The sequence below is a fragment of the Ambystoma mexicanum genome, chromosome 2q, assembly GCF_040938575.1.
Source record: "Ambystoma mexicanum isolate Mex_15411 chromosome 2q, UKY_AmexF1_1, whole genome shotgun sequence".
Classification (NCBI taxonomy): Eukaryota; Metazoa; Chordata; class Amphibia; order Caudata; family Ambystomatidae; genus Ambystoma; species Ambystoma mexicanum.
In genome coordinates, this window is record NC_090924.1 from 190,533,973 (window position 1) to 190,550,110 (window position 16,138).

Sequence of the window (16,138 nt, forward strand, 5' to 3'; positions counted from 1 at the left end):
AAAATAATGCAATTTTCAGCACTGAGACCAAATGCTGCTGCCTGGGATGATACCCTTCATTTTGCTAAATGGATGGGATCACTCCCATGGCCATGGAAGGGCGGCCCGCAGCAGGATCGTGCTGCAGGCTCACAGCACGCAGTACACGTGCGTTGATGTGCCCAGTATTTTTATTTCTGTTTGGTGCTGCTCAGGGACTTGACTAATGCTCTAAGATACACAGCAATATATTTTAAGCAGGTTGTATTAGGGATATGCTTCGTCTGGGGACAAAATAATGTTGAAAGGCAACACAAAAAAACGTTCAACAACTATAAGAGGATGGACTACTCTCTACAGCCCAACTCAATGAAGTTCTATAACATCCAATGGATATCTTCTAATTGAGATCCACCTATTAGAGTTCAATAACACTTTCATAGGACTTCGTTTTGCAAATCCTAATCCCGGAACTTTCCTGGAGGGAACAGACGTTTCAGATTCACTCAAAGTCCTGTTTTTCTTTTAATTGTCCCAACACTTTTTCTGAACTCCTCATGCTAGAAGATCTGTTCATTTTATAGTCATCCTGGTTATAGCAGAAAACCCTTCTCAAGGTTTTGCCGGCCTATGTTCCCCTGCGCACTAATCGTCCAATAGCCAAGTCCTTGGATTTGGACAGGCTGGAAAACTACTAAAGTGTTTTCCACACTAGGAAACGTTTAGCCTAGCCTACTTTCCTGTATCTGTTTCCAAAACCCATAACCTCTTCTACCTCCTCGACGATCTGAAGAAGTTTTATTCCTAAGAGGCACTCTCTTCTTCTTTCCAGCTCCTGTCATTCCTCCACTGCCTTTCTGGATCTACCTCCAAACTGTGTTTATATGTTATCTTTGTTCACCCCCTAGGTGCCTCAAGGGTCCTAGTTCTGTTTCCCAATAATGTGTACTTCCACCTGTGCCTTTCCAAAAACCCCACTCTCGTCTTCCACTCAGATGATTCACATGCCTAAGGTTTCCCACAATCTCTGGTGCTGCACCACACTATCCCGACTTCCTCTTGTTAATGCATACTACGCCCCCCTAGTGGCGTCTCCTCCTCCCTCTTTATAGCTCCTTCTAACCTCTTCCTCACAACTTTGATCAGTATGTTCTCCTCACAGCTCCTGTTCACCTCCCGTCCAATGTTCTCTCCTCTGCCCTCTTGGTACCTACTCCCAACTTCCTCCTCACAACTCTGATCAATTTTGTCTCTGCGATTTACTCGGCCCCCACCTAACAACTTCTCTTAAGATCCCCCTCATAACTCCTTCCCCTTTGCCCCTTGATATACCCTCCAGCCTTCTTCCTGGTGTTATTTTATTCTCCCTGCTTTTATCTCGCATTCTTCCTCCAGAGTCCGTCCACCGCCTTGCTTGTTTCCAACACATCCTCCTCTCTGCCTCTCTTGGCAACTCCTGACAACAAACATTGAAGCCACAGGCTTTGTGGTTTTTGTAATTCCCTGCCCCCTTTATCTTGGCCGTGCCTGCCGCGAGTAAGTGCACTATTTAGAAGTGTCCTTACAAAGCAATTCAGGAAACACCAGATAGTTTAACAACAAGGATCTTTCACTGAAACCACCAAAACCTGTTCTGTAGCATCGAGACTGGGCATCATTTAGAAATGCCTTGATGATGGCATGCTAAAACTAGCACATCCATGATGCTAGATACTTCCTGGTACACTGGATCCGCCTGGCATTCAGTTAAACTTTGTATGCGGGAATCCATTTGACTGATTTAACCCCTTAAGTGCCAAGGACGAGTATGCCGTCCTTTTTGCATAGACTTGCATAATAGCCTGGAAGTTACATTGAATGGATCAAGTGACCCATCCCATCTCAGAATAATAATCTATTTGATCAAATAGATGTTGTAAAGAATGACCATTTAGAGAGAGCCAGTAACGACCATAAGTGAAGCATCCGTCTCCATAAATTTCTTACACGCGTATGATACTAAATGCTGCCTTGTGGCCCTTTTTCACAAAGCATCAGTACAAGAGTCCTGACCTAATTGTCTATGGTTGTATTATTTTCCTCAGACAGGGAAACTTGCATGCAGCTCACGAACACCAGTTATTTCCTGAATGCGCCCTTGTGACACACACCTTAGCAAAGTAATTCAGCTTTGTATAGAGCACAGGTTTTCCCCCCATTCAGGACAGTCATTAAAGGTAGGAAAGAGTGAGTCACCAACTCATTGAATGAAATGATATGATATGATATGATTGTTTATTTATATAGCGCCTATACACAAAGTGTTTCAAAGCGCTTCAAGGCAAGGGAGGGAACAAGGGAAAATACAATGACATTCTTACAGGCCATGAACAGTAAGGATGTGAAATTAACTATGGTACTCGGCCTGACGTCATTTCAGATAGTGCAAGAGCTAAGACATAGATAAGGAAGGGAGGGAGAGAGTGGGAAGGAAATGGAAACAGACAGGCGACTACCGTACTAGGCCTGATGACATTTCTGGTAGAGCCGGAGAAAAACAAAAGGTGAGGGAGAGGGGTGCAGAAAGGGAGGGGAGGAACAAAACAAGCAACTATCATACTAGGCCTGACAACGTTTCAGATAGTGCTGGAGGGAGGGGGGTTGGGGGGAACAGCAAGGGGATGGGGGAGCGACAGACGAGGTTGCTATCATACTAGGTCCAGGGACAATTCTGATAGAGTAAGTGCAGAGAAGAAGGTAAGGGGAGGAGTGGAGGAGATAGGAAAAGGGAGAAAGCAAGAGGAGGAGAGAACAGAGAGTAAGCAGTCAAAAAGAGTGGAGAAGCAAGAGGGGAGAGCGAATACAATTGCAGAAGTCAGTAGTAACACAAAGGCCCTCATTACACGGTAGGCGGTAAACCATAGTGCTGTTAGCAGCATGGTTGCCGCCGGTACCATACCGGTACCACCATGGAGGAAAGGGGAATTACCACCCCATGCCAAGGTTGGGGGGCGGTAATTCCCCCTTTCCCTTGGCCCTTCTCCATTCCCATTTTTTCCCCATAGGGCATAATGGGAATGGGGAAGGAGCTAACTCCGGTACCGCAAATTGCAGTACCGTAATTAGCACCAAGGTCCCTTTGTGGGTCCCAAGTTTAACGGCTGGTCTACACCAGCCGTTAAGGTCGGGTCCCGCAAAGGGACCTCGTAGTAAGGTGGTAAGGGTTTGCCAGTACCAGTAAACCCTTACCACCTACCGTGTAATGAGGCCCATAATGTTGCAAGCCTGGATACAAGATGAAGATGGGAACAGCAAGATTCAAAGGAAGTCCAGCATGAGAGTTGAGAAAGGGTGACGCACCGTGAATCAATGAAGTCCATAAAGTAGAATCCAGCATTGGCCACAAGATGGTGATGGTGAAACCAGAATGTAGCAGGACAGACTCCTGTGTGTGGGAAGTGGGGGGGGCACAAGGGAACAACACGGGGGGACCAGATAGGGTGGGGATGACCTGTGGGGACAGAGGGTGTAAACACATGTTGGTGTATGCTTACCTGCTGACTTAGTTTGGGCCCTGGATCCTCCTGGTCCGAACAGATCCAAACAGGAATTGCCCTTCCCTTTAGATTCCTGGGCGAGAGACGCACTTGCTCTAAGATTTAAGAGCAGGAAGGAAGAGGCAGGGCTAGAAGGTGGGTGGTGCTTAGGCCAGGTGACCTAGATCCACTTACACCTCCTCCCCAGCTGCCCAAGAAGGCAAGAACTATTCATGGAGGCAGTCCGTTTCACTACAAGATGCCTCACCTCAGAAGCAGCTGGTGTGGTTTTGGTGTGGGTTTGTGAATAATTGGCAGAGGCATTGCTGGGGGGCGGGCTCAGGGAGCAATTTCCCCGGGTCTTTAGGTTGTAGCCCTGGATAGAATCCCAGGGTCTACAACCTAAAGGCTAGCTAGTCCTGAGTGCCGACAATCCAGGCATTAGTGCAGCCTTGGATCTTTTCCAGACCTAGCAACACCCCTGATTAATTGGCATCATGAACATTGTCTACAGAGCCGTGTGACTGCTTTTTTCGTTTAGGTGTCGTATTGCACCACACCCTTGATAATTTCACAGTTTTTGTAAGAGGCATCGCTGGCTCTGTTTGGGCGACAGTCTCTTACTAACGTGTGCATCACTGGTGTCCTCATCTCTCAACTAAACACACAAAGGAACTGGGCAAATTAAATGAGGTTGTGATAGGACCCACACCAGACAAATAATCTTCCACAGACTCTCCCTGCCAATGACTGTGTGTGCAATTTTTGTTCTTACATTACCACTGTAATAATGAGCAGATCATTTAGTATTTATTTATTTCTAAAGCGCACCAGACCCAGGGGCAACCGGGCGCATAACTTAGATACAACATGATGAAAGCAGAACATGGCATTATTTACAATGTTTACAGATGAGTTACATTATTTACAATCAGAAAAATAGCAATAAGAAGACAAGCAGAATGTATATACAAAGATACGTCATAAGTACAAGTTAGGCAGTGAGCCGGTGTTAGATGTCTTGGGAGGACAGCCAGACTTTGGTAAGGTGTTTGAATCTCAGAAAGGAGGGTTCTGCTCTCAGCTCATTAGGGAGTGAGTTCCATAATTTAGCTGCCAAAATGGGGAAGCTGGATCCACCTGATCTTTGCAGATTGAATCGTGGGATGACGAGGCAGTTGGCTTGGGCCAATCTGCAAGGTCTAGTGGACCTATGGAGGACAAATCTGTTCGCCCGATAACAAGGAGCTTGGTTGTGAAGGCATTTATGGGTAAGAGCCAGAGATTTCAAGGAGATTCGGTGAGGGATTGAGAGCCAGTGAAGGTTACGTCTATATGTGTTGGCGCCTGGGAATGTTGAGGGCCGCTCTGATAGCATTGTTTTGGACAATTTGTAACTTGTTTAAGTTACAGCGATTAGTGCCTAGGTAGAGGGCATTGCAGTAAACGACCTTAGAGAGTACGAGGGTCATAGCCAAGGTCACACAATTAGATGTAGAGAGGAACGGGCAACATGCAGTAATAAGCTTACAAGTATAAGCCGCTGCTGATGAGACTGAGTTGGTTTGTCTAGTCAGGGATAAGGTCGAGTCAATGTAAATCCCTAGAATTTTTGTGTCCTTAGCAGTGGGAATAGTATTCCCATCAATGGTGAAGGACTTAAAAGCAGGGTGAGGTTTGGTGAGTTTTTGTGGTGAAGCAAGAATGAGGAGCTCTGTCTTTTCATCATTTAGGCAGAGCCCGTGTTAGGCCATCCATGCTTGGATGACCTGGTAGATGGCATTGATGGGAGTCAGTAGTGTAGTCACCTGTGATAGGGATTAGTATCTGGGTGTCGTCAGCGTAATTAGTATACGTGACGCCCAGATGGTCCAGAATATCAAAAAGAGGTTTTTATCTCCAGCATGAGAGTTGAGAAAGGGTGACGCACCGTGAATCAATGAAGTCCATAAAGTAGAATCCAGCATTGGCCACAAGATGGTGATGGTGAAACCAGAATGTAGCAGGACAGACTCCTGTGTGTGGGAAGTGGGGGGGCACAAGGGAACAACACAGGGTGACCAGATAGGGTGGGGATGACCTGTGGGGACAGAGGGTGTAAACACATGTTGGTGTATGCTTACCTGCTGACTTAGCAGGGGTTCGGGCCCTGGATCCTCCTGGTCCGAACAGGTCCAAACAGGAATTGCCCTTCCCTGTAGATTCCTGGGCGAGAGACGCCCTTGCTCTAAGAGTTAAGAGCAGGAAGGAAGAGGCAGGGATAGAAGGTGGGTGGTGCTTAGGCCAGGTGACCTAGATCCACTTACACCTCCTCCCCAGCTGCCCAAGAAGGCAAGAACTATTCATGGAGGCAGTCCGTTTCACTACAAGATGCCTCACCTCAGAAGCAGCTGGTGTGGTTTTGGTGTGGGTTTGTGAATAATTGGCAGAGGCATTTCTGGGGGACGGGCTCAGGGAGCAATTTCCCCAGGTCTTTAGGTTGTAGCCCTGGATAGAATCCCAGGGTCTACAACCTAAAGGCTAGCTAGTCCCGAGTGCCGACAATCCAGGCATTAGCGCAGCCTTGGATCTTTTCCAGACCTAGCAACACCCCTGATTAATTGGCATCATGAACATTGTCTACAGAGCCGTGTGACTGCTTTTTTCGTTTAGGTGTCGTATTGCACCACACCCTTGATAATTTCACAGTTTTTGTAAGAGGCATCGCTGGCTCTGTTTGGGCGACAGTCTCTTACTAACGTGTGCATCACTGGTGTCCTCATCTCTCAACTAAACACACAAAGGAACTGGGCAAATTAAATGAGGTTGTGATAGGACCCACACCAGACAAATAATCTTCCACAGACTCTCCTTGCCAATGACTGTGTGTGCAATTTTTGTTCCTACATTACCACTGTAATAATGAGCAGATCATTTAGTATTTATTTATTTCTAAAGCGCACCAGACCCAGGGGCAACCGGGCGCATAACTTAGATACAACATGATGAAAGCAGAACATGGCATTATTTACAATGTTTACAGATGAGTTACATAATTTACAATCAGAAAAATAGCAATAAGAAGACAAGCAGAATGTATATACAAAGATACGTCATAAGTACAAGTTAGGCAGTGAGCCGGTGTTAGATGTCTTGGGAGGACAGCCAGACTTTGGTAAGGTGTTTGAATCTCAGAAAGGAGGGTTCTGCTCTCAGCTCATTAGGGAGTGAGTTCCATAATTTAGCTGCCAAGATGGGGAAGCTGGATCCACCTGATCTTTGCAGATTGAATCGTGGGATGACGTGGCAGTTGGCTTGGGCCAATCTGCGAGGTCTAGTGGACCTATGGAGGACAAATCTGTTCGCCCGATAACAAGGAGCTTGGTTGTGAAGGCATTTATGGGTAAGAGCTAGAGATTTCAAGGAGATTTGGTGAGGGATTGAGAGCCAGTGAAGGTTACGTCTATATGTGTTGGCGCCTGGGAATGTTGAGGGCCGCTCTGATCGCATTGTTTTGGACAATTTGTAACTTGTTTAAGTTACAGCGATTAGTGCCTAGGTAGAGGGAATTGCAGTAAACGACCTTAGAGAGTACGAGGGTCCTAGCCAAGGTCACACAATTAGATGTAGAGAGGAACGGGCAACATGCAGTAATAAGCTTACAAGTATAAGCCGCTGCTGATGAGACTGAGTTGGTTTGTCTAGTCAGGGATAAGGTCGAGTCAATGTAAATCCCTAGAATTTTTGTGTCCTTAGCAGTGGGAATAGTATTCCCATCAATGGTGAAGGACTTAAAAGCAGGGTGAGGTTTGGTGAGTTTTTGTGGTGAAGCAAGAATGAGGAGCTCTGTCTTTTCATCATTTAGGCAGAGTCCGTGTTAGGCCATCCATGCTTGGATGACCTGGTAGATGGCATTGATGGGAGTCAGTAGTGTAGTCACCTGTGATAGGGATTAGTATCTGGGTGTCGTCAGCGTAATTAGTATACGTGACGCCCAGATGGTCCAGAATATCAAAAAGAGGTTTGGTAAACATGTTATGCAACGGGCGAGACACATGACCCTTGAGGCACACCACAAGAGACAGGAGCAGGTGGGGCGGCTGCTAGTAGAGAGAACATGCGCATTGATCTATTATCTAGGAAGGAATTGATCCAGGTTGAAGCTTTGTCAGAGAAGTGTGCAGCTGATTTGAGGTGGTGACAGAGAATTTTGTGATTGACAAGATCCAAGGCCGCCAAGAGGTCCAGGAGAAGTAATAGCGCAAGTTTGCCTTTGTCTTTTAGATCTTCGATCTGCGTTTTTAAATCGATAAGGGCAGTTTCAGTGCCATGGCATTGTCGAAACCCTGGTTGCCTAAGTCCCAGAAGTTTGTTTGATTCAAGGTATTCTTGAATTTGTAAATACGCAGCTCGGTCGAGGATTCGAGATCATAATTTGCTGCAGCCTGGCCTGGAAGCAACAAACACATCTGATACTCACCTCTCAACACTGGTGGGTGACAGAGTCTGTTTATTTCTTTACAGCTGTAGAGAAACAGAAGGGGAAGCTGGCAGAGTATCCCTGACAGGAAAATGACACACCCGCATGACATTTCTGCGACTTTTTATTGGGTCTTAGATGATGAAAACCATATATAAATTTGATACATTTAGTTAGTTACAAACGAACATCCTTTAACCTTGATTACAACACAAGCAGACAGGTACAAAATTAGGGGATTGCCCCAAATGTCGTACAGCTATGGTGGGGGCATATAATATACAAACAAGAAATCCAAAAGCTGTAATACAGTGAGTTAATAGACTATGGTCTAAGTTTCATACTCAATAGTCTTGGTATCTAGGATATCCAAAAAGAAATGGTTTCTGAAAAACCAAAAGATAACCTAAGGAAATAGAAGAAGATAGAGTATTACAGCTTTTGGATTTCTTGTTTGTGTACAACACAAGCAGAGCCAGGGCTCCAGTTTGCATGTGCCCGTCTACCTTGACTACATGATATTGCCTTTGTTTCAGGTGGTTCTCAACACTATATGAAAACATAAGCTGCCCCGGAAACCATCCACCCATGTGACTTCCATATCCCTGTTTGAGGTGTAACTTTGTCCCGAACAGGGACCCTCTTGGCAGCAGCGCAGCTTTTTGTTCTGTGTTATGTCTGCGCCAACCAATCATAGGCGTCAGCAGCTCTCCACTTTACACAACAACAATCCCGGCGCAGTGCTTTCCTTTTCAGGATGCTCGTGCCCCCATGAAAAATCAGAACATATTATTTCAGCACGTATAGTAGTGTCTGGGAGACACTACATACAGCTTGATCCTCAAAGCCTAAGCAAAGCATTCTTACAGGTTGGTGCGAAATCAAGGCAATCCACCGTACTGCAGTGTATCACCAGGAGGCATTAAGAAGACCCCACATCAACAAGGAGATGCATAAAGGGTAATACCCAGTCCAAAGGATGACCACAAATGGGCAGTAACACCATAATGTGATGGGTCACCACTCCACCAAGAGGGGGGTGCAGATGGGGAGCAATGTTGTGGGCCCCGTGCACGAATCCGGATTCAGCGATGTTGCACATGCTGTCTCTTAGCACACACTGGTGACTGAATGGTCTTGTGTAGGGCCTGTGGGCAGCGGCACAAGAACTGGTGGATCACAATCACAGTAAGGAAGCACCCAAGAAAGTGTTGCAGGGGCGCTGGGAGGAACCAGTGGCTAGAGACAAACTCCAGAGGGCAATCCGCAAAGTAAGGGAAGTCCAAGACCCCAATGTCATCCACGACACAAGTACCAAGGAACTCACTGTACAATCATTTCCTGCCAGATTAGGCTGAATGGCATCAGGTGCAGAAGTATAACAAGAAAATGCAGCTGCCACCATGGGCCGCCATGGGCCAGACCCCTCTTGGTGGTGGGAAAAGAGACCTGAAGCACTCTATCAAGCACAGCAATTCTGAAGCACTCGAAGTTGAAGCCATTCCTTCAATTTATTCTCTCACATTGAGAAGCTTGATGCCTATACTGTGTAGCATCAGATGTCAGCAACCAAAAAAAACAACTCTTGTCTGAGTGCTTCATCTAAATGATGGAACCAGGAAACTGGATGGTGCGCACAAACCTACAACCCAATAACAACACAGAACAGGAAGTTGCCATTAACATTGCATGTCAAGCTGTGGTCCTTTACAAGGAATAAACTACATACGTATACCCTGCACAGTAGTTGTAAGCTCTGACATACACGATGCACACTTTGCCACGACATAAGAACCTGTGGAAATGCATTTTTTCTTTTTCCCTTGACACTCTCAGCTAAAAGAGGCACATTGTTAGAAAGAGATAAATGAAGCTTCTGACTGCACAGCCCATTGAAAATTATCCTTGTGAATAGGATGAGAGGAGTTCACCAAGCAGGGCACCCTCCAAAGGAGGGGGCATGTAATGATGTGTCCCTGATTCTCAGGTGTTGTGACAATGTTACATTTTGATAGTGACTCTAGAAACACAGTTCTGTATGTGGCTTTACACTGCATCGCTCAGCACAATCTTTAGAACAGCACCTTATACTCAGAAAGTTCAGCCGGTTCACCTCAGCTTTTGACAACATGCCAAACTAGAAGACAAGCGGTCTCTGCCTGTGTAATGCAGACTGTGAGGACAAGCAGAACTCTCAAATGTACACCTTAGATGTGATGGCTTGCAGACCGGTCCATGCAGGCGGTGTATTGATCCATTTAGCTATCTTGCCTGCCTTTCTATAATGCCAATATGTCCACCAAACCCCATTAAACTGACAGACACGTTGCTCCCTACGCGGGAAAGGGCTAATCAGTCTTTGTCGGTTGCACTGTCAGTACGAGGATCATTCTTGGAGTAGAGGACAGCGACTCGATTTGTAGGACACTTTGTACAACACGGACAGGTAGGCACATGAGAAACTTAAGTTGTTGGCCCCTCTGGTTGGACCTGCTCTCTTCTAGACAGGGCCTGGTCTTCCAGCCAGGGCATGGGTTGCAAGGTCCAAAATGGAGCACAACCCCAGAGAAGGGGAGCCAAAACCCGTACCGGAAGCCTTCTGACAGAGCTGTACCCTCCTGTTATAACCTAAGAGCCCTGCCTCAGGCATATTCCTTTACAGACTATTCCCAGCCTTGCAACACGAGGAAGAATAACACATCCAATAGATGAAAGGAAGGACAGTGACAGCACACAGGAGCATTGTACAACATTTGATGGAAGGAGGGCAACGCAAATCGGGGAAGCAGCGATAGGGAAAAGGGAGGGTGGAGCAAGAGCACAAGATGGAGCTGATCGACAGCGCAAAGGTGGGCAGAGTGACAGTGTTAGGTGTAGGGGCGACGGTGCAAGGGGGAGGAGAGACAATGCAAGGGGAGAAGTGACAGTGCAATGGGGGAGGAGCAACAGCACAAGCGGGGAGAAGTGACAAGTCAGGGGGAGTGACAGCACAAGGTGGAAGAAGGGACAGCACAAGGGGGAGGAGGGAAAGTGCAAGGGGGCCAGCAAAAGTGGAGAAGAGGGACAGCACAACGGGGTGCAGAGGGACAGTGCACTGGAGGCAGGGGGGGCAGTGCAAAAGAGTGACAGGAACATCTTAAGGGTGGGAGGAGGGGCAGATCAAGGGGGTTCGGAGAAATAGCACAAGAGTGGAGGGAGCAACAGCGTAAGGGGGAAGGAGCAACAGCACAAGGGAGAAGGAGCGACAGTGCAAGGGCTTGGGAGGAGAGACAGCTCAAAGCGGAGGAGTGGCAGCGCAAGAGGTGAAGAATGACAGCAACAGCACAGGGGGCAGAGCAACAGCCCAAGTGAAGCTGATCAATTGCACAAAGGTGGGTGGAGCGACAGCGCTAGAGGGGGAAGGAGTGACAGTGTAAGGGGGAGGAGTGACATCACAAGGAGGCGAGAAGTGACAGCACAAGGGGGAGGTGTGAGTGCAAGGGGGAGGAACAACAGCAGAAGTGACAACACAAGGCTGGAATGAGGGACAGCACAAGAGGGGAAGGAGGGATAGTGCAAGGGGGAGGAGGGACAGCACAAGGGGAGGGGGGACAGTGCAAGGGGGAGGGACAGCAAAAGGGGATGCCACCTGTTTTTAAAACCTCTAAAAACAATTTGGTATCCCGACCACAAACGTACATCATGAAAAAGACACAAGAACCTGGGACTGTCCAGATGTTGATGCCTTTCATAAACATCTAACAAAAAACAATAAAAGACAAGCGTCAGACAAGCACGTGTTACAATAGAACTCGTTTGAAAGTGATAGTATATTAAAAAAAAGAGCACTTCGTGATACACCCATTCTTGTAAAACCTTTAAGTGATATGTCCGGCAATGTGAAAAATAACATGTTATTATCAATTCCAAAGTATACTTCTATGCCTGTAATTAAGGCACTAAGCTACCTAGCATTGGAATACCTAACACATATTCACACAGGCAGGCTAATCAAAGGAATAATGAAACGCTAATTGTGGACCCGTTTCTATGTCGACTCCATAATTCGATGGTCGTAGATTTCCCCTGCTTCCCCCTAAGAAGGCATACACGACTGTCTTGGGCTATTGTCGATAATCTGCTTTGAAAAAGTACCCTGTGGCTCTGCTGACGATTTTCACATGCAAGACTAGCAGCTCTAGAATACCTGCCCATTTCATACTTACACGTATGTCACGACCAGAACCAGCATCCAGTTGCTCGGAAGTTGTACCCACGTTTTCCACCTTATAGCAGGCGTCTGCTGGAGGTGACTGTTCATTGTCCCGGTGTGTTCCTGGTGAATCCTGACCTGATGCAGTGGTGACCATTGCCACCACACCAAACACAAAAACAGCTTCCAGCAAGCGGCCCATTCTAGCCTTTTTCAGCCCGGTCAGCACAAATAGATGCCCTGCTCTGTCAAGCCTCCTGTTTAATGAGGAACTGTCACTACTGCACTTGGGAGTCAAGCTATGCAACTATTTTGTCATCTTTGCCACACCCAGAAAGGGGAATTTCGGTTTCACCTGAGAGCTCTTGAACTCACCCAGGATACGTGGCCATCCTAGATGCGCCAATTGTGTTTGTTAGTCTTACTTTGGCAACTGAATAGGCCGTTTGTTTATACTTGCCGAATTGCACTTTCCAATTTTCAGAAAAAGTGGTATATTATAAAGCTAAAAGATAACATATTTTCATAAGGCAGTATTGTAATCTACATTCCTACTTACAGCAGCTTACACGCATTTTTTAAAGAGCTTTGAACACTTCCTAAAAAAAACATAACATGCTTGTTATCAACAGAAATTCAGTGCAAGGAACTGATACAAGGGCACCCATATTCATTATAAATCAAGTGCATGAAAGCACACTTGGCTAAGGCATTTTTATTACAACAGGAACTGGTCTATAATTGGAAATATGCCATTACCTTACAGAAGAATGCTCAGTAGTAACAAGGCTTCCCCATAAAAGCACAGACCTAGCTCAAAGAGATGGGGGTTGGGGAGTAATGGTTTGTTGGATGGGGCCTGACAGGCAGTGGTTGAGAATGGTCATACGGACTAGAATGGCCATGAGTCGTCAATGAGTGGATACATATATGAGCAATACCCACAGCATGGGTGTACCCCCTCACATCCCATATCGTTGAACAAGTCTTCGAATTTCCACCTTAAAGCGTCTTTCTTGGTTAAAGTATTAGCAATGAGTAAAACCCATTAAGAAAGGAGCATTAACATTTAAATTGCCTTGCTGTTTTTAATTAGCCACATACATGTTATCTGTTGACTAGAGTGTGATAACAAAACCATGTAATTCGCAGAGAAAGTAGAATGCATCCTTTGGGGCGGTATGCCACTGGTGCACAACAATACACACCTTGGACAACATAGCATATATGCCTGCAGTAAGTCCTCTTTGAATCCTACGTTATGGACTGCTGCATGTGAGATACACCGACCCCAAAACAATTGTGCTTTGCACTGTGCTGCACCACATACCACATATGTAGGTGTGTGCGAGTATACACAATTGATGTCTTCTGGATGTTGCTGTGCTTTGTGTGGGATTACATAATCCATGAACTCCATGTATTTTTTAAAACACATTGGGCCTGATTTACAAAAATGGTATTACATGGGAAAGACCCATTGGAAACATGTTTGTAAATCAGGCCTGTTATGCCACCTTTTCCTGAAAAAATGTCGCTTGTGTAAATGTCTTACAACCCCATCCAGGTTTGTATATTGCTTTCTGAATTCGTGGGAATAAATGCGAAACCTCGCAAGAAAACACTCTCACTGCTTTGGTAGGTATGCTGTTTGTGATGAAGTGATGTTTTCAAGGGCTGTGTCTGCACCATACTGGTCAATGCCTTTGGGGTGGAAAATGAGTTGTTTGTCATGGTTTTGGTGCAATATGTTCTTCTCGCGTATGCTTGCCTGATGCTTTTATACACACGTGGTATGTTCTCTTTGTGTGCACCCCTCCACCCCGTTATAATCCTAGTTCACGTTTCCCCTTACATGCACATCCCACCCCAGGCATTCATCCACCCTCACATTTTTTGGATATTCCATAGGAGTCGAACAGTGTGCCATTGATTGACAGCTCCAAGCTGTGAGGAATTTTGCGCAGGAAGGCATTGAAGGGGCTTTTAATAAACACATGTGTGCTATAGCACCTTGAAGCATCGCTTGTGCTAGATGGAATTACAATAATGGTCACAAACCAAATAACCGGACAGACTCAAGGAATATGGCAAAGTACTACTTTATTTACAGTTTAATAAAGCAGGGTCAACCGGCAGACTTCAGATTGATGCATGAATTCTCACACCCAAGTTTGATTGCATGGAAGTCTTATACCTCAAGATGTGCCATCTATGACGTCATACTACGTGGCAAAATACAAAACCTATCGAGGGGAGGGATTGGTTAAGGCAACTTATCTACCTATAGAACATATATGGATTAGTGCTACATTGGCTACCCCTTGTCTTTAGGGGACGTCTTGAACAACCTCTAAATGCATAAAATACTGATTCTGGTGGACAAAAATCAGTGTATTAGCTCCTACAACCTTGTGTGTTAGGTTGCCCCCCAACCCCACTGATTGGTTGCCATACTATCCCAACCTTGTACATTCGGCCCCTTAGCAGCACGTACTGTCGGGGGGAAATTCTCCCGGGGTCGGCTGGGCCGTCCGCGGACCTCCGGGCAGGGAGGCCCCAACTCCTCCCGTGTATCCCAAAAAATGAGTATGAGGCACACGCAAGAAGCAAGGTGATTCTGCTGTTTATTAAACAAAACGGCAGGGATGGGTCAAGGATAGTACGCGTCCGTCCTGACACTCTCTCTTCAATCGTGGGGCTCGCAGGCCCTTTTTACCTTAGTATGACGCGCTACTTGCGTCACCTGGGAAAGTTAGCAAAAAACCTATCGCCACTCTGGATTGGTTCCTCGAGTGGTAGGGTTAGTATAGCATACGTATAGAGAACGTTGTTAGTGGTTGAGGGTCAGTCAGGTGGTATACTTGGGTTGTCCCTTCAATTTGATACATGAAAATTGTTACATGAAGACCCCTGAGGATTGGCTAATGTTAATGGCGTCAGTGATAAGAGCCCCATGTTCTGATTGGTCCACTCGCGAGCCCCCCAGTCTGGGACCATCGCTGTTCCCAGCTCGTGGTGCACCTGTCATTTGCAACAATGTATCACTATGGGTATGTGCAGACAATGTGAGGATTTATTCATATGCTGGAAGGCAGACTACTCCCACCGCCGCAGATGTCCATTGAGTCGCTTAATTGTATCTGCCTGTGTCTTAAAACGTGGGATCCAGGCGCCTCCCTCCTCCTGGGCCTGGCACCCTGTCAGGTTCGGCTTGGTCACGTGAGGAGAGACCGTGGTTGAGGCAGAATTCTGCACATTTAATATTGCATTTTCCACTGTGTGCCCGGCTTAATTTGCAGGTGTGACCTTGGCGTCGGCTTGCGGCATGCGAGTTTGCAACATTGTGCCCTTGACTGTCTGCTCTCGCCGGGCTCATTCTGCAGGGTCAGCAACTGTACTCTTGCTCGTTCAATGTTCATGGAGGCTCTTGCTTGCGGCCTACTTGGGCCTGGTGCATAGGTGGAGACGTTTGATGCACGGCGCTTTAGGTTATGGTATCATATTGCTTTATCCCCAGTATCATGTCTTTGTTATATTTCTCATTGCAATGCATGGGTTTAGGAGAAGCGTGAGCAAGCATTTTAGATGAGTTCATTGTGCGTCTTGCGTTTCTGCATTTTGAAAAACCTATGTGAAAAATAATAAAGATGCGCGTCAGTGGGTGTGTCCGTCACCTACGTCATAGCACTGAATATGTTCTTCGTGTGGATTGGTGTGGGAGTGTCCAGTGTGCATGTTTGCACGGGTGTGCTGACCGTTGGCTAGGTCGTCATGGCATCTCTAACGATGTGTTCATTTACTGTTGAATGGTTCAGTCGAGTTCATCCATGCCGCAGGTGTCGGCATGGGCAGGGCAGGCTGGTGGGCAGGCTGGTGGGCACATCCGTATGTTCCTGTACCTGGGTAGTTGGTCGTCTGGCAGATGGGCAAACTCCTCTCGTGGCGGGTGTCTGGGCCGCGATCCTCTAGGCCAGGGGTGTGAGGGGATTG

The 16,138-nt window shown here is 46.6% G+C and overlaps 1 protein-coding gene across 5 annotated transcripts in view; it reads right to left on the reverse strand.

Annotated features, from left to right (window-relative positions):
- LOC138569270 (uncharacterized) overlaps positions 1-16,138 on the reverse strand; it is a 754,354-nt gene that overhangs the window by 583,321 nt on the left and 154,895 nt on the right. Inside the window, exon 1 of one of the 5 annotated variants that reach the window (XM_069647107.1) lies at positions 12,159-12,435. The exons of the other annotated variants lie outside the window; for them this stretch is intronic. Coding sequence (XP_069503208.1) covers positions 12,159-12,347 — 189 coding nt within the window. The 5' untranslated portion in view covers positions 12,348-12,435. Of the gene's footprint in view, positions 1-12,158; positions 12,436-16,138 lie in introns of those variants that run through there. 5 annotated transcript variants of the gene reach the window in all.